At 36.9% G+C, this 20,036-nt stretch overlaps 1 protein-coding gene across 1 annotated transcript in view; it reads right to left on the bottom strand.

The window, feature by feature from the left end:
- LAMA2 (laminin subunit alpha 2) overlaps positions 1–20,036 on the bottom strand; it is a 299,682-nt gene that overhangs the window by 157,448 nt on the left and 122,198 nt on the right. Inside the window, exons 13-17 of the mRNA XM_019472632.1 lie at positions 18,389–18,486; positions 17,601–17,812; positions 11,369–11,480; positions 7,359–7,472; positions 783–910 (exon numbers count right to left, since the gene is read on the bottom strand). Coding sequence (XP_019328177.1) covers positions 783–910; positions 7,359–7,472; positions 11,369–11,480; positions 17,601–17,812; positions 18,389–18,486 — 664 coding nt within the window. The remainder of the gene's footprint in view (positions 1–782; positions 911–7,358; positions 7,473–11,368; positions 11,481–17,600; positions 17,813–18,388; positions 18,487–20,036) is intronic.

The following is a 20,036-nucleotide window of genomic DNA, read 5'->3' on the forward strand; positions in this document are numbered from 1 at the left end:
TCAAGCCACTTGATCTCTTAAATTGTAGGTAGTGAGTAGCACAGACAAGATTTTGTAATGAAGGAAACATTTGTTCTTAGATCAGAGTTTTGATTAACTTTTTGCTATTATTTTTATTTAATAAAACAAATTTATAATGATTATTCTGAGATATGCTGACAAAACATTTTCAGTTGCAAGATTTAAGGCTGAATTCAGTCTCCAAATGAATCAACATCACTGAATGTTGACTGGAAGAAAAGGAAAATTAAAGGCAAAAGAAATCACTATTTTATCTGATCAACATAAATTGAATTTAAAATCAATTATTTAAGGCTGAATTCAGTCTCCAAATGAATCAACATCACTGAATGTTGACTGGAAGAAAAGGAAAATTAAAGGCAAAAGAAATCACTATTTTATCTGATCAACATAAATTGAATTTAAAATCAATTATTAAAAAAACCCACACGTCAAATCTGTAAATTCAGCTTTAAAACTAGAAACAACTACTCCTAAGGAGGACAGAAAAGCAAATGCTAGTTATTGATTCAAAAAGCAGTCATCCACATTCTGTGTTGTTCTTTCTAGCCTAGTCTCATCCAACTTTTGTCTTGATCTTTGCCTCTCAGCAAAGCTAAGCACTCTATAAAATTGTAAAGAGAGAATAAAAGTTTATGTTACAGAATATATTATTTGATTAAAACACAAAGAATCTCAAGTGTGCATGCAAAAGTATAAATTAAGAAGTTATGCAATTTACTAAGTGAAAAAGTGTAATATGCAATAAATATACATCTTACTTGTTAGAAGGTATATTTAGGGGGCAAGCACACAGCTGACAGTCTTCAGCTGTCCCTTTAGTAGGTTCACCATAGAAGCCAGGAAGACATCTATCACAATATGAACCACCTGTGTTGTGTTTGCAGTCCTAAACAGAAGATAAAAAGTACAAATTCGCAATTAAAGAACTTACATATGGAAAGTCCTTGAAGGTCATTCACCTAGCTCATCCTCTCAACAGGATTGTAAGAGGTCTGCAACGTATATTCTAATTTTCTGCTACTGGTTGAGAACCAGTTCTAGAGGTTAGCTGTCACAATCAGTGCTTCATACGTGTCAGGTATTTGTGGGCTTTTGGATATTTTTTCTCTATGTAAAACTAAAAGAATATTTAACTGCAGACCTTTATCTTTCCATCATACAACAGCCACATTATTGTTTTAGGTTGCTTAAAGAAAACCAACCTTCAGAGCAGCACAAAACAGGTTTAGTATTGCAGTCTTGCAACAGGCCACATTTTGTGACAAAGCTTTCAGATGTTGATCCCAGAAATACAGCCCAGACTACATAATTTATAAAAATGAATTATTACATTTCACATCTAAGTGCATTAGCTCATTTTACAAGGTATATGGCTAGCAGTATACTAAATATATTTGTGAACAGTAGCGAAGCCTGAATTACTTAATTAATACTTGTTTGCTAGCATAGCATCCAGACTCTATTTTATGAGTAGAAACAAGGATGAGTATACTGTATATAGGGCCCTATCCAACAGTTTGTGTTCCTGTATGGGACTGGCTTTCATAATATGAGACAGTTTATCTGAGCATATGAAACATCCAATGTACTACATAAAAATGGCAGCACTACATCTGCACTTTTGTATATAACCTTTGGCCTGATCTCAAATTAAATGATCTTTTGGCAGAATGGGAATTGGTCCACTGAGAATAGGCTTCCCACGATGACTTGTAAGAACCAAGTTTCAAAAAGTAATCACCCCTTCTACTCTTCTTCCCCCTCACCATATAGGATTTAGAAATTCTAAATAATTTGGCAGGATTCGTGATAGGCTCAGCAAATCAGCTTTCTGGCTTAGACTCTTTCCTTTTTTTGCCACATCTTTAGCACACCACACTATTCCTTTCACTGCTATTTGCCACAAGACACCCAGTGTAGCCCTTTCACAGTGTGAAAACAGAGAAAGCAGGAGAAATGGTTTTGGCTCTTAAATGCCATCTTGATGTGCTTGGGTATAGACTGAAAAAGCATATGGCAACTTGAAAAGGCCACAATGAAAGCCATGAGACAGATTTTATTTAATGGGCTGTGTTCTGATCTGAGTTAGTCGATGGGCCAGATCAAATCTAGAATCTGTTTCACCCAAGCTGCTGCTTAAGAACTCTTGAGGGTTTTTTTTTTTAAAGGTGTAGGTGCTTCCAAACATGATTTAATTTGAAATATTTTTAAGAACACTTTAAAATTGTTTTCTCACTTGCATGAGTCATGCATATGGTACTGACTGATATTTAAAGAAAATGGCACTATTCTAAGGAACACTGATTTCTTCTTCAGGACTTTCCAGGATTGCAATGATTTGTAGAAGGTTTTTTGCATTGTGCTCTGCATAGTCAGTACCATACATTTGGGCAGCTGAAAAAGCACAACACCCTTTTCAGTCATGAGCACACTGCAGTCAAAAGCATCTGTCTCCAGAAATGCTGTTTGCTGTTTTAAAGGGTGCATTCTTATTGCTTGTATATACAATCAGCATATCTTTGAAATGAAAGCATTAGTCACAATATTACATTTTCACATATTTGGTTGATTGTGAGCTAATACCAATTATTGAGACTCTTACTCAAACAAAATTATGCCTTTAGAACCATCAGCTGGGTTAAATTCTACTTCATTAGGTCATTTAAGTCCATTTGACTGTTACTTTAAGTGCTATCATTCAAAAAGAATCTACCGGCCATACTGAAAAAGTAGCTGGGAACATTAAGATATGCTTTTAAAAGAAGATGTGACAAAAATAATTTAAGTAAGTGTTTCAAAAGAAAAATCCTTTGCAATTCAACTTTTTAAGGCATCATGTCAAATTATTTGTACCTTTTTTGAAAAATAATGGATTCTTCTTTCGTGTTAAGTTTAGCTTTAAATATCCTCAAACATATCTTAATGTTTTTGAAGACATATCTTAATGTTTTTGAAGAATATGAATGGCTTATATGTCAAGGATGTTATTAAAGTGAGAGGACTATTTAACACACTATTTTAAAGCTATGCATCTCTTACAGAGCGGTATTGGCAGCTTCTGCTTTTTTCAAGTAAAAAACCTGAAACCTTCCATTTTGTAGGAATACAATTCATGTTACAAGGAGCTGACCTTCTTCTCTTTGATGAATTATTTTCTGAAACTCTAATGTCAGTCATTTCCACGTACTGTGTTGAATTCTCCTCAATCCAGATCTCTCTATCTGCTTACTTCCTCACCATGAATCAGTAAGTTTAAAAACAAAAAAGAAAAGAACCCCGCACATACAGTACCAAAATATGAGCATATGTTGCACTGTGTATATGTTAGAGTTCAGCTGAGAAATAATGATCTTGTGTGGTCCTACACTTTTCCCTGAGCCAGTCTGGATTTTGCAGGACTTTGCAGGACAAAGAACAAGGATTATGTAGTATGCAGATGTGACATAATTTGCCTGTTCTCTCCAGTGATGCATTAAACTTTATACTAATTTGCCAAATTTGCAGATCACTTTAAGTACTGAAGTAGATGAGTTATTAGCCCTTCTAAAGATATTATCAATACTCATGAGAAATTTGTATTTTCTTGATATCAGTTGGTTGAATCTCAGTTTGAAACTTGTCAAATGTACAGCAGTTGTTTTGAGCATCATCTAGTTTGAGCAATGTCTAATTATACTGAGATTATTTCCTTAAAACATGCTTAAGCCTGTGAAGTCTTAATTTCATGTTCATAGGAACATTTAGTATTTTTTTTTGTGTTGCGAGACTAGGTATAAAGAAGATCATGATCAACTGTCCCTAACCTGCTCAGTACATTAGATACGCTTTCTTTTTATTCCCTTGGAAATATAGTTTGTTCCAACTCATTGATCTATTCCCTTGGAAATACAGTTCGTTCCAACACATTGATCTAGTGGTTTTGGTAAAATCAATGCCTTGTTCCATAGATCCATAGACTTCGTGGCCAGGAACGATTTTATGCCCAAATCTTCAGGCTTTCAAATTCCAGGTACTGGATCTCAAACTAGTTTGAATGCATCAATTTTCTGGACCTCTTTTATCTCCAAACACCATTAAACTTCACTTAGACAACCTGTGAGTAAGCAAGACTGTGAAATTTATTTTTGTCCAAAATTTTATGTACGGCTCAGACCTTGTTGCCCACAGACTTTATTGCTGGTGTCCTGGAGTGTGTTTTCCACCATTTCCTACCGAGCCGGCTCTCCTCCCCTTGGAAGAAACCAAATGAACATCTTTATGCCCAGTATCAGGGAACCCTAAATTCACACTGAAAACCACTCCTGCTTAGCTGCATGTGCAGCTGAGCGTATATGAATATGGAAAGAAACAGTCTGAATAGAAGGCTAGTGATGAAAAGAAAACTTTAATCAGGGAGTATGACTTGAGTCCAAGATAGTGCCTTTGGCACGCTGCTGCCCTTCCTCAGGATATCGGAGACAACCAGGGAAGCTGCTAGTTTAAGCTAGTTAAAAAAAGCCTGGGTGCCTATTTTAGTATATTCCCTAGCCATCTAGACCAGGCAATGGTATTACGTCTTTGGAAGCATGAATATGCTCTTCTGGAATTTTCAAACTACCGTAATGTCAAGATTACATGGACGATTCCCTTTCCTGGTGTTACAAATGCAATCAGGATGTTGCAGAGGCTTTACCTAATTTTCACCTGTGGTATAGCCTATACGGCATTTAGCTTAGGATGTATCATTTTGTTACTGTGTATATGAAGATAGGTGAAGACATTTTGTCACTCCTGTGATGAACACTGTCTAAAGCACACGTCCGCTATCTCTGACACTGGCCTCAATCTACATGGTATATGCCATTTACACACAGAGAATTAAAAAATACAAAATGGATGCCACTGGGGACTGCCCACTTAGCAATTTGAGCATATCTTAGGGGAGAAAGATCTGCTTTCTCTGGGCTTACTAATAGGAACGTACTATCCTGTAATGAATGAAACACCTTGAAATGTGTTTGCTTTTTACAAGGTTTAGGTTTAACCAACCTCCTAAAGCTACCGTAAATGTGTGTGTGTAACACTACAAAAGAGTATTTCTGAATGTTAGAACTTGCCCTACGTACCAAAGCAGTTATGTATATCACAATGGTAACGAGAATGATGTACCATGCAGCTCTCTATATGGTTGCTGTGGGGATCAAAGGGCTTTGCAGGTTACTGCAAGATACGCGTTAAAATGAGCTTTTTATACAGGCCTATGTCGAAGCAGATGATTTCAGCTTTTATCATGAGTCAAAAACATATTTCAGCTGCTTTTCAACTACATTTCAAAGCTAAGGAAGAGCAAAAAGAAGTATCATATCAGTAAATTAGGTGCCTAAATTGTTGTATTACTGAAAAAACACCATGAATAATAATGAGGAGACCAAAAGGCTGTGTAAACCTCAATAGAAAGAATGCCTTTGATGTGAAACATTTCTCTTTTTCAGCATTCAGACTTCTCTCTCTTTCACTTCAAAAGGCTTATGATCCAAATTGAATAGCAGCATTTAATAGCCTGCATGGATACTAACCAATCTAACTTCACTTACAGTGTTTTCAAAGTAAGCTGCAAGAAAATCCAGAACTGATTTTAAGCTCCCTGTGCACCTCTTCTTTATAGCATGATCTAGTATAAGCTCAGACAGAACACATAAAATACAGAATGCTCGATAATGCATATAGATTAAAGTACATTTTCAACTGGTTATTTTCCACTTCGTTGCCAGTGCTGTGTTATCTTTACACCAGCACCCTTGAAACATCAGAAGGGGGAGCTCTACTGTCTCAGTCAATAGTTCACATCACCTGAAAAGTGCAAAAAAGCACTACAGTATGCAACTATATGGCCTTCTCTCATATCCAGGCCAGCGCTACAGACAAAAATAAAGAGGGAACTTGTGCAAGGGCTAAAACTTGAAGACACGGAAGCGAGCAACCTCAGAACTCACATCTGGCTATGTACCCCTAAGCAAAATAGTCAATAGGTATGACATACCTTAAACAGGATTCTCCCTTCCCTTTCTTTTATCTTAATTGATTTTATCCCACACTGATGTTAGACATCATAGCTGGAGGCTACGGTCATTAATGCAGTAAATTTTATCTTTGTCGAGAAACACAAATCTGTATTACCCTCGTGATAAATATTTTCATTGCGTATACGCAAACGATTCAAAACATGACTGTCATGTAATACATATTTTTCATCCTAGGTATTTCTTTAAGGCTTACAGTATAATTAAATTGAGAATCATATTAAGCTTCTATTCATGAAAAAGCAATTTGAAAAATTCACTGATCCACACATTAAGGACATCTTGTTTTGCACTGCAATTAAACATCTTGTATGGGCAAAACAGGAAGACCAGTGATAATTCTAAGTGCCAAATTACATTGAAAAAAGCCTGAATTTTCATTTTGGATTTTTCCCAGCAGCTTTTTCTTAAGGAAATAAAAGGGAACATTTAGAAACATGCACAATACAGAGTCTGCTTGAAAATCTGCAGGGAAATGAGAGTATGATATCCCACTAAACTGGCACTGGCTCAAATTGTGTTTCTGCAAGACTAATGAAAGGAGAAATGTTGTTTCAAGCTTCATGCCATGTCAGACAATATAAAACTAAAAATGCCCTTGAGTTAATCAGAACAGTCTATTCAGCATACTTCACCCATTCCAAAAGGCTACTGAATGGGCTGGAAATAGTGGTGTGCTGGTAGGCTTGCTATGGATAACATCACAGATTTAGTTGCTGAATTAGTAGGTAACTACATAAAATCTCCATAGCCTACAAGAAAAAAAAGTTTATTTAGCCCAACTCATATGCTTTTATTATTTTTCTGAAGTACAATTTATTAAGTATTTCTTCAAGGTTTAGTAGGAATTTAGATGAAGGAAGCCATTAACAATATCTTCTTGTCATACTAGAACAGAATTTACAAAGTTACCTGCTACATACTACAAATTGAATATAGTGCAGGAAACAGATGGGAGGGAGAGATAAATCTTGCATGGAAGAATATTGATATGTTTTCTGCTTTCTGCATGCCATACCTCATAATATTGATTCTATTTCAAAACGTAAATCCTTTGTGAATAAAAAAACTCCTTTTTTTAACTGTAGAAGCTACCATATCTTGGTGTGAGGGGATCCTTAACTTCAGCAACAGTTCAACATAAAGATCTCTTCTGTTAATTGCTGGCTTTTTTCTCCTTGAGTATTTCAGGTCTTAGAGGTCGTTAATTCAATTGCACAGGTATAGTGAATTGATGTTGGCCATGCCCATCAATTTTCTTGTAGTGACACTTACCAAGCATTCTCCTGTGATATCATCACACAATTCTGCATGACCAAAGCATGTACACGGTGCACAGACTCCACCAAAAATTGTGCCATTCACACGCCTGTGTCGAGGCCAGCAAGACTACAAGATAAATTAGATAAAAAGTTAAACTCTCGCTTGAACAGAGAAAGGAATGGGATTTTTAAAATATTGTTGAATTTGATACTTGCACACACAAAAACATACTTGTCAAATTAATAAAAATACCAACATTTCTCTAGAAAGTTGTTGTTCCTGGTGCTATGGCTTTGCACTGACCTTAGCCTTATTGACAGGTGTGAGATTAGAAGAAGCCTTAACTTGATCATTCTTCTGAAATGGTAAAATAAAGCAGATAAATGAAGAACTGAAATATGACAGCATCAAAGCAAGAGGTACAGTTTGAAAAATAGCCAGAAGGCAAAATACTGAAGGAGAGAGAAGGAGGGAAGAAAACCCCAAAACAACAAAAACCTTTTCTGAGAAGTTCAGCTGCAAAGAGTAATTAAAATACCATTTAGTCTCTCTCATTTGGAGTCTAACAAAAGGCTACACTGAAATAAAGCACAGGCTGAAAACAAAGCCATCCTTTTATTTACAAATTGTGCTTCTTAAATATAAAGTATATTCATTTCCCTTTAAGAAAGTGCTCTGATTTTTTATTTTTTTTAAATGTTAAATTCAGATCAATATTAAATGCATGGCCAGTTTTTTCTTAGGAAAGGTGACATCGTACAACTGTGATTCATCAGCGAAAATTCAGCTGTTCCATTTCTTCATAATAAGATGCCAAGCAGCAGTCTTCCTTACTATATATCTCACAAATGGCTTTATAGTTTTTGCAAACTATCTTTCCTCAATAAGACTGCTCATGTGATCCAAGGATTTTGCATAATATAAGAAAGTGCATGACAGACCTTCAAAAGCACCTGGCTAATACAAAGAGAAAGTTTTGTAGTGATAAAATACTAAAAGTATCATTTAATCAAGAAAATCCTTTCCCCTTCACATACGCTCTCCAAAAAAGTAACAAGAAGATTCTCCTTTATAAAAATAAAGACAATGTCCCTTTTTGTCTTACTCCTGCAAAACATGAAAGTAATTTGAAGATGAATTGAAATGATTCTTTTAAAAAAAATTCCAAAACCTGAGACATTATCCTTATTTTTCTTTCTTTTCATTCTTGCTTACGCATTCCTAACAAAACCCATAAATACCAAAAATTAAAATTCAGAGTTATAAAATCCAAAAAAGAAAAACAGGCTAAAAGAAATTGCCCTATTTTTTTTCTGTGGCATGAGATGCAACTGCCTAAGCTGTTCCTGTATAAATCTATAAATTTTTTTCCTCTTTCAGTGATCCTGAAAAGAATGATCTCGTGCACAGATATGCATGATATTGCACAAGATAAGTCTCCAAAAGTCACTAATTCTAAGGGCTTAGACATGGAATATCAACAGCAAGGCTTAGAACAGAACTAAAAGAGAAGATTACAGATTGGGATCTTAACAAAAGAAATGATGTAACATTCAAGAGTCAGGAAAGTTCTCGACCATCATAGTGATGCAAGTTAAACACAACTTCTTCCACAGTGGAAGCAAAAGAGTAGATAGAAAGGGAACAAATCTGGTGGAGAAGAGCAATTAGATGTGAAGATGCTGACAAATAAAGGCCAGAAGATTCACATGAGTAGAGCAAAGTAACTATCACAAATGAGTCCAACTGGTATTTGAAATTTAAAATTTGTTCTGCTTTACCTATGCTCATGCAATTCTGTGTTCATTTCTCAGATATACTAGCAAAAACATTACAATTTTCTTTGACTAGAATCTTGTAGAAAATTAATTTAAAATTTGTGTAATGGAACAATCTCACAAGAGACAGCATATTTTAAATGGGATTTGTTGTCTTCTGAAGACTGTTTGTACCAAAACATTCACAGCAAGAAAATAAGTAAATAATGGTTGTTTTTAGTGCAGTGTCTATGCCAGGTACCACAACATCATTATGCAAGAAACAAACACATATATTAAATTAAATGAAGAAGAGAAAAATGAAACTGAAAACCTGCACAAAATCAATAAAAATGAAACTCTGCTAGGTTGAAACTGGAAGAACCAAAGTGTTGGACACGGCCAAAAGCATTCAGAAGAAACGAATACAGTATTCTAAAAAAATCCACATTTTCAATCTTTCCATACTTTCTCAACTGCTAGTTTGCCTGGAAATCTAAAACTTCACTTTTTTTTTTTTCTTGCTTGTCTTTGTTATAAAAAGCACAACCGTCTACTCAGAACACCAAAATATTTCCCCACTTTTTTCTATCAAGCACAACTGTTCAATGCATATGATATGTTGAACCTCTGCTACAAAAGACTTATGAGAAATGAATTCAGTGAATAAGGGCATGGAAACTAAAATTTTTAACTATATCATTTTTATTGTAAGATACGCCAGCTTTTTCTCAGTTGTCCAAAATGCTCTGAAATTCAGTGAGGGGACACAGGAAAAGTGTGCTCATGCAGAAGTCTGTCATATCTTCTTGGCCTTCTGTCTTGGGAGGAAAACCAACGTACAGGTAGGGACTGCAATATGGTTTAGTTCAATAGGTCTGTGGTTAGCACTCAGCCAGGGCAGGAATCAAAGAGTGTCCATGCCCACTAGCGTGTATAGAGACTTAAATTTGCAGCTATCTATAAATGTACTTTCTATTGTGGAATATGTTCTTAAGTATATATCAAATTTCAGGGACTGTTTTGAATTGGAGAGAAGGTTTAGCATTGAAGGACACAATGTTGGACAGAGAATTTCAGCAACACCACGGCAGGAATTCTACCCAAACCTTCAGCTCCTATAACAAAAGTAGATATTGAAACATCTACAGTCAGGGCCTTTCCAACTGCTTTCTGGGAAACCACACCTAAATCTGAATTGAGAGGAAAAATGGACAAGTGAAAAAAAAAAGCGTGAAGCACAATGACACTTCATCCAGCTTTTTTCTTCAAATAATTGAACAGACAGACAATGGTCATACTTCAAAATTATTTCTCAGCCAATGTAGGCAATATTCTCCTCCATTTTTTTTTTCTGTCTGTACCATTTTGGAAGTGATAGGAATATCCATTAGTTCTTTCAGGCCTTCTTTCTACATTAGTTTATCTAGCGCCAGCAACAAGCAACCACATTTGGCATGAAACTAGACTTTAAGCCCTAAATATCACATATAAGCGTGGAAGATTTTAAAGAAAAAGAGAGTTGACAAGCAAATGCCTAGAGTGCCTGTGTAAATGGCATACTGTTTGTAGTTTTGTGAAGCAGAGCATCTTGGTGTTTGAAACTGTTTCCTTAAAGGCAAAGCTTTTGCAGAATTTTTTTTTGGCTTCTATTTACCCCAAGCTATGCCCACGTGAGCTAGTTAATCATATGTATACTTGTATGAACACATTCTGTGTGAACTAATGAATTTGTTAGGAAAGTGGGTATTTTCTGAGCATGTATGTATGTTATTATCTGTAACAGGACCAAACTAAAGTGAAACAATCCTCACAAGAACACACACACAGTCCTCAAAGACTCCAAGGCAAATGGCAAAGCGCTGGGAAAACAAAAGAGGAAGCTCAACCACATTAACTCAGATAATTTGATCCAGCTTTGTTGTGCACAGGTCAGATAACTGCCATTTTCCTTCTAATTGTGATAGTTTCATGCATTTGTAATATCAATTGGCTGAAGAGTACAAATACTGCTTTCATTTTCTTTTTGTTAAGAGAAATGTCTTTTCATAACTTAGAAATCACCACAGAGGTGTAAAACTTCAGATTTCAAATATCAAATATAATGAACCACCACCTAGAAATAAAGGTAACTAGACAAGATACACTAAATTCCTAACAGGAATAGACAGCTCTCTTACTATTTGCTACCAACACAGGGCCACTGGTTGCTTACAACTATCACAGTGTTAGCACAATTGTTCTAGACTGCATCGTGATACTCACCTCACACGAGGTACCATCATACCCCGGGGGACAGTCACATAACTCCACTGCAGACGCCACCTTTCTCCCAGTTGAAGTGTGGTCAGCAGCTTCAATGCTAACGCTTCTTAGTCTGGATGTAACAGAAATTAAACAGTTAATGTAGCAAGTTAAATGGAAGCCTATGTGCAGCTGGATGCCAGAAACAGTATATAGTGACATTCAGTGGCTTGTTTATGTTTTCCTGTTTAAAAATAAGGAGGTTTTCATATTCATCTATTTCTTCCTAAACTACATGTCTGTAGGCTTGTTACTACTTTTGCCCATCATGTGAGGGACATGGTCAGACACACATTGATAAAAATAGATCAAAAAAGTCTCACAGCACTGTATCAGTAGATGGAAGGCTATTCCTGGCCTGCAAGCCACAAGTGCCAACTTGCACTGCAGCTGTATATATAGCAAATTTGACACTAAGCAGTGTCTTCAAAATTTATAAACCACTACTCCAGCTTTCTAAAACATTACATTACTAAGTTTTGGTTATAGGGTATTTTTATTTTGGAGATTTGACCTCTGAAAAAGATTTCAGCTCTGTCCAGGAGGATCTAAGTCTTATGAGCATGAAAGAAAAAGGTATGTACATGAAAGAAAAAGGAAATCTTCTACCATATACCTTAGTTTCCCCAATGACAGAGAAGACAGAGTTGGAGAATTTTCTGTTCCATGCAGAATCGCCCTTAAAAACTAAATGCTAGACATTGGCTAAACAGCCATTGTTTAACCAAACACATTTTTATTTAAAAAAGCATGGAAGTATGATGAGAGAGACGACAAAAGACTTCTGATAATCTTACAGGTAATATGCGAAACAGAGGTAGTTTACCTCAACAGTATCCATTTGGGGAAAGAAATTGGGATTTTGGGATTTAATTCTTATGATAATTCATAAGGACATTAAGGCATTATAGAGGCTCAATGACTTCTATTTTCACCCAGCAATCGTAACAGAGTGTTTGATTACTAGAGCTACCTGAAAAGCTTCTGATGAGGTCTTTTTCAGCAGAAAATACCTTTCTATCATGACATGCATTTTGTTAAAAAAGAATCAATTTTCTTTGGAAAATGTAAAACAAACTTTTTTTCCTTCATGCTAAGGCATTTATCTTTTGGCTGCCAAAAAATCCCGAAAATAATTTGGATAACCTTGGATAAGAAAACATCCAAGAAAAATATTTTGTTGTTACTGCAGTGGTTGGAGGAAAGGTTAAGACAGGATATTTCCCCACTCAATTTTGTGACTACTTTCAATAAGACAGACATGAAAGGTAAGGGGAAAAAAAGGAAGATTTCTGAAATTAGGATGGGAACTTCAGAAAAACAGAAATTTTACCATCACTGGGGATATGACTGGACTTTGGAGGGACTACCATTGCAGATTATGCAGTTAGAAACTTGAATCTAATTTGATGATATTAGAACCTCTGTAAAAGGTTCTTGAAACTATTTTAAGGGAAGGATGCATGTTCCTATCCAGATCTTCAGTAAGATCTCTCTCACTTTTCAATATTTCCCCTTCATTCCATTGCTGCATGCTTATTTTGCAATCATCCTTTCGAGCTTTCCTTACAATAAGATAACCAATCTCCAGGATATTAGATATCAAATGCTGATGACTTTAACAGTAAAAAATCTAACAATTTAAGGAGAAAAATCTGTAAATGAAGAAACAAATTACTAGTATAAGGCCAAGTTTTAGTTATCCTTTGAACTACAGCTAGTTCCCTCTTAGCACAGATCTTGGAACAAAGAGAAGCTTACACACAGAAACAGTCCACCCAGTATTGTCCCACATTTGTATTCACTGAATTGTTCCAATTTTCATTACGTTCTGCTATTTGCTAAATGGGATTTTAATGTGTTTAACAGTTTTTAGCATTAACAGTTACTCAGTGAAGAAAGCTGCAGTGATTTTTTTCCCCTCCCATTTTGATGTTGCAATTTTGATTCCTCGATGCCATTCTGCATACATTAAAATACATAATGCTGGCAGTAATGGGGCACTGGATCCTGGAGATGCATGAACAATCTGAGATTCGACATCCAGACCAAATATTTAAGCTGACTGTTACTGTCAGCAGGCAACTGTTGACTTCTAAAACCAAACAAGATTAAAAGGGAAGGGGACGTTTCAGGCAGTATCAGCATAGTTTACTGTCTGCTATGCCGGGCATCTGAATCACATCAGCTACATAAGGCACACGAAGTACTGAGCCAATCATTGCTCATTTGTCTTGAAGCCAATTCTGCATACGGAAGAAAACCCTCGGCCTTTCCTTTCCTCTTTCTCCTTGCGCCTAGCACTGATTCTATATGTGGTTGCAAGCAATCCATGATCTTCAGCACCACAATTTCCAATGCCCATCTGAGTGTCTACAACATTTACCATCAGTGGCCACTCTGAATGTTAAAACTGAAGAAACAGTGCTACTAAACTTCCTTTGAAGCACAAGCTAACAATATTAGATTAAACAAAATGATAAGGGAGCTGTCTTTTCCTGGCCTGTTGCTTCTACCACAGATGGACTTAACTGCAACAGTCTGGAAGATCTGTCAAGTTAGAGCAGGATCTCAATTTAAACCCAGAAGTTATAATAACTTTCAAATTGATTGCTGCATTTCTGTGTTCTCATTTTTTATCCTACTTGAGCATCTAAATGAAAGCCCACTCTTTTGAGGAAGCTTCCTAATTATGCCATAGAGCAATAACAACATTCTCAGCTTAAAATGACCCAAAAAATGTTCTCAGAAACATGCTTGAGTCAAACTCACCATTACTGCACTAATATTGTTTAGTAACTACTTGAAAGTGCTACTGATTAACTAATGTTTCTAGTAGGCTAAACTAAACAAGGGTGAAACATGTAATCTTTAAGTTAAATCTCTTGCTTACTGGAGACAACTCGCTGAATTTTTAAGTCTCTTTCTACGTGACTGTAAGAAAGTTGCTTAATCTTACAGTGCCCTCATTCTGGCCTCTTCTCAAGCACAGATTATAATAGCACCCTTGGAAATCCTTACACATGTGATGTCATTATCTATGTTGAAAACTTTCAGTATTTAACTGAACAGGTTGCTTAGTATAGCAATCTCTAATTAGTACGTTGCATAATTCTGCTGATGCTTTGAGGCAGAAATTGTCATTCATGAAGGATCTAATAACCCTGTAATATTTCTGTCTCTCTGCCAGACCCTCTTTACTCTCTCAGAGGAATATCCATCTGTCCACCACACATACCTGTTTAAAAGACAATAAAAAACTCTTAGTTCATATCTACTTATCTATTAAAGCTTAGCTCTACATTAGTTTTTCGGCAAAAATGTCTTCCTTTGGAGCCCATCAACAGTAGCCCTTAATCAGCCCAAGATACTACAAAGACTATCCTCTTCATTGGGTCTGGACAGTTTCCATGCAGTACTAAAGGGGCAGAATACGGAGAAAAGAGTTGTTTTGCATGATCTTAAGAGTTTTGAGCACAGCTTTGCACCTAGTATGTTTTAGCATGAGTGAAATTCAAAGAGAATATAAAAAGTCAGAACTGAGGCATACCCTGAAAATCAGCAATATGCCTACAACAACAGATCATAAGCTGGGCTGGATGACAGTAGATGCTGTTGCGGCTACATCATGTGACTGGGAGCATGCACTGTTCTGAGAAGATTTAACTCCACCCAGTAAATCCCACCCTGATGGGTGAAACTACGATTCCTCCAGTTAAATCAAAGATGAAAAATCCAATTCATTTACTTGTGATTGGAATTTCACACCCTCTCTTCTGTCACACTAAACTGCAATGAGCACCCTGACAGCACTCAATAAAATGTGTTTACTTTAGAGCAAACTATTTTCAGAGACTTCTGGACATGCTGATGGTAATCACAGTAACACAGTAACCATCGCATTCTCTGCTAGAGACACCATAGGGACAGCTAGAGATGTACCAGTAATATAAAACCGTTTCTAGCAAAAAATTTACTCTTCAAAATTACTTCAGTCCGTTCCCCTAACCTCCTTTTAAATAATTGTCTTTAAGGGACCAACCTTCCTAACTGTAATGTCACTGTATCTAGAAGATGGTGGCTACTAACCTGCAAAGCATAAATTATGTGTTTGTCCCGGAGCACTTCTTGAAGAATATTTCCAGGACACTTTTTCAGAAAGTTATCTATAACACACCACTAAGATGTTCCAAAGGCTGTATATGAACAAGACTACAAAACAGTGAGGCACCACACGTGGCCAAGTGGCTAAAGCAGTAATCTGGGATGCAGATGGCGATGCATAGTCTTCCAAACGTGCCACTGACAGGTCTGCCGCTTCTTACTTACAAGGCATGAACTACAGACTGTGCCAGTTCTACATGTGTGTGCTGACCTGAGCTCTGTGTTGTCACCCAGAGGGGATCTGATCTGTCCCACCTCCACTGTTCCACAGTAGAGGCAAGATGGAGCCAGTACATGTCCAGCAATGCACTTTCTTCGCAGATTTTAACTGCCTAGCCAAAGTGGTTTTTGTAGGAAAGCTCCCCTTCTCATTCTAGTGCAAATGTCAGTACACAAATGTATGTAAACCACTGATAGCTGAAGTTTGCATTTCCCATAATACTTAATAAGACCTTTGGCCCAAACAAAGTCAATCATACATATCTCCTTTAAAACAGCATAGCATAAAAGCCCCTATTGTTCACCCCAGAATTGCTCCTGCACTCCTTTAGTTTGGAAAATTCTGACTAATGGATTTTTTTTAATTTTATTTGAATGAGAACGGGGTGGAGAAACAACACTCACTGAGCTCCCACTAGTCTCAACTGTAAGCTGTGGGTTAACAGCTTCTTATGGTCTGCTCATAATGCATAAGAGACAAGCTCTGGCCTGGTGGTTTGACTCTCCTCTAACACCAGGGTGGAAAGGTGATGGGCCATGAAAGGTTTTCAAACTGGATGCAAGGAGATGCAAGATTGATGACCAAATGAGCAAATTAGGAAACAGTTTGGCTCAAACTCAAGCTAGTTATGATTCACAAACTTATTTACAGAGAGGTAATACATACTAATTAGCCACAGAAAGAGAAGAAACATGATTTCTTTTTGCAGGGAAAAAATGTACACTGTCAAAGCTCAAATCAGAAAACTGCATGCTGTTGACACAACCTGCCTTTCAATTTAGGATGTATTTTAATTACCTAAGTATTCAAATGATGGTTGGATTGCTTAAGAAATTTCACAGTAGCAAAAACTGTATCTATGCTCTCAGCAAATAATCACTAATGTGCTATCAGCTCCCTCCATTCCAAATTGGCTTATGCCACTGAACCAAGTGATGTATAGGTTAGAGAACATTTCAGGTTTCATGCCTTGTGAGTAGAAAACTACTATGCAATAATTTCCATCGCACATTTTAAAAATATTTTTTATGCCATCTAACTATTAATGTATAGACAGAGTGCAATCATACAGTATCAGGAGAGAGGCTGTCTTCTAGCCCACCTGGAATATTTGCTCATGCACTTACGAAAATTTTAAATGCAAGATGAGCTTTACAGGTTCAACCTGTTCAACTGCAGTCACTGAGATAGAACTGTGTCGTCTCATATAACGTCTTTCATTTTATCAGAAGACTCAAAAGAGTTCACATGAAATCAGCGGTTTTAAGCAGTCCAGGCAGCAACCTGACATAAATCAAGGGAAAGGCTTTGGGATTAGCCAGTTCTGTGTGTGGTACTGATTAAAAACATAGAAGACTCCCCTCAAGCCACTTTTCCAGCTTAGAGACTTAGGATATTCTTCTCTGGTCCACTGTTAATGTGGCCCTGTATGCTCATTACATGGGGAAAACAATATATAAGCAATATATCATCTCTTACTTCAACATGTCATTACTGCACTCCATGATTTACTATATACATGGGAATTACAGTGTTCACAAAATAAACATATCTATAGAACTGTCATTCATGCCTTAATAGTCCATGTGATTTCATTTTCTTACAAAGCTGCTTCTTTCTGTTGCCTCTCCTCTTCCTGCCTACCCAGAATGAAAAAAATACTAACAACTATTTGAAAGTGTAAATGAATGCTATGGATTTCATGATAATAAATTAGTGTGTTTTAAATTACATCAGCTTAGTTGTCTGAAGAAAGAAAAGTATTTTGAGAAGCTGCCTGTAGCAAACGGACACGTTTCCCACACTCACCTGTAGATGGCATTCATCCCATAGCTGTATGTGGCTCTTATGAGGATCCTCTTCACATTTGCAAGGATAGTCATGAACTCCCTCCTGCTGACTGGAACATCAGTGCCATGCACAGAGAAAGATTCTGGTTTCAGCACAATTTCTTCAGTGTGCTCTTCAGAAGGCTGCAGGTGAATGCCCCCTTTTGGAGTGCTGATTCTCAAGTCACCTCCCTAGATAGAGTCATGGGAGAGAGAGACATTTAAATATGAAAAAAGGCAGGAAAAAAGCTCTATCTGTAGCCAGTTGGGGTACAGGATTTATTGAATAATGTATTTTACAAGAATAATAAATACCAGGAATAACATTCACCTTCCATAACCCTGAAATGGATTTACCTGATAAAGTTGAAAGTCAGTGCAAAAGAAAGTTTAGGTTATTCAGCTAAAACCTAGTGTCATGGTTTTGCATAGGCAAAAGCAAATTCATACAAAGCCGAGCTGCACAAGAACAGGTCTGCTGAAAGAATGTGAAAGTGTTACCTCAAACAACCAATTATTTTACTTCTTCATTCTTCCTGATGAACAGGAAGAATATAGTTTTGTAAGCTACTGCAATATTGCCAGAGGCTCCTTGAGATACTTAAGATTTTAGTTCTCTGAAGTGTGTCCATTTTCTCATACTACAAATTAGCTGAAAGTACGTGCACCCTGCTGTTTTGTGTCCTCAACCACCAGGCTTCACACTGAACATCTGAAGAAGTAGGCAATTTTTTTTTTTTTTTTGGTGGCTGAAAATAGTCACTTTACCTCTATGATGACATCAGATTGAACCATCAATTGAACTGTCTCTTCTTCCTTTGTGAAGTCATAGGAGACTGTAAATGTCAGATGTCCTCCAGCAGCTGCTACCTGGGGTGAAAAAAGACAGAAAAAATGCAATTAAATGAAAGAAAACAGACCTTAACCATTTGGGGGCAGTTTTCTCCACGTCAGTATTTCCCAGAAATAGACTTCTAGTGTTGCAAAACTATATGCAGATACCTGGGGATTACAGCTCTCTGAACCATTCCCTTCTTGCTCAACCATCTAGAAATCACGCTTAGTCATTTTTCTTCTATGCCTGCCTATAGCTGCAAATTCCTTAAACACACGGACTAACAAAGTAATCAGAAACAGATCTGAAATCTATGCAAATTTCCGCTTGATACTGACATTAGGTTTTCAGTGTATTTCAGTTATATGGTCCTCATTTAGGCTGGGCCTCTACATCAGCAGCCTTAGCAACCTTTAGAAGATTCAATAACTTCAGTTTTGTTGATGGGGCAAACTACGAAAAAAGAAAAAAGCCCAGCGACATTTTTCTTAGAATGAACTGTAACCTAAAATAAAGTAAGAATTTTCCCTCATGGAGTCAAATAAATTTCCTTTAAAAGAATGCTCCAGCCCTTTCTCTCAGTTTGACTCAGCCTTCAATGTGAGAATTCAATAACCAGGCTCTCGTGTCACGCCAATGTATTTTTTCTATGCTCTTTTAGCCCCCAAAACCATGGCACTGACAATAGCTTTTCCATGAAAAAATGGAAAAAGTAGATCAGTTTTAGGATGCAAATCAAAAGCTGCAGACTTGAATGACAGAGTTCAGTACAAAAACAGTGCTTTTTGTTAATTGTTTGGAAGCAGCATAAGTAAATCAGAGGTTGCAAGAGCGACATTTTGGTTTTTAAATGCATCTGCCTCATACTTCAGTGCAACGTAAGCCTCCTCTCAGAGACTATTAAAATCACAGGGATCCTTCTGCCCTTCCAGTGCATACTGCTGACCACAGAGCAAACTCATGAGTCTTCTACAAAGAGAATAACCTGGTTATTCTCATTCTCTCACACAACGTGCTATCTCTTGTTCATCATACTAGATGGTTTTGCACTCAGTAACAGAAAGCAGTGAACGTCATCAACTTCATTATTTTATGATGCATCTAATTTAAGGGGAGAAAAAAAAAGTCCTAGTATTTAAGGCGTGGAAATCAACTGATTTTGAATTATCCACAAAGGTATAAAAATCCATAAACTGCATCTGAGGCTGTACAGCTAATTGCTAGGTTAAAGCCAGAAAATTCACTCCAATTCGTAACCCAAAGCTTGGATCATAGAATCATAGAATATCTCAAGTTGGAAGGGACCTATAAGGATCATCGAGTCCAATTCCCTGCTCCTTGCAGGACTACCTAAAACAAAACCATATGACTAAGAGCATTGTCCACAGGCTCCTTCAACTCTGTCAGGCTTGGTGCCATGCAACTTCCCTGGGGAGCCTGTTCCAGTGACTGACCACCCTCTCAGTGAAGAACCTTTTCTTAATGTCCAATCTGAACTTCCCCTGATGCAGCTTCATTCCATTTCCTCATGTCCTGTCACCGGTCACCAGAGAGGGGAGATCAGCACCTCCCCCTCCGTTG

This window comes from Aptenodytes forsteri, unplaced genomic scaffold (assembly GCF_000699145.1).
Source record: "Aptenodytes forsteri isolate BGI_AS27 unplaced genomic scaffold, ASM69914v1 Scaffold82, whole genome shotgun sequence".
NCBI classification, from domain to species: domain Eukaryota; kingdom Metazoa; phylum Chordata; class Aves; order Sphenisciformes; family Spheniscidae; genus Aptenodytes; species Aptenodytes forsteri.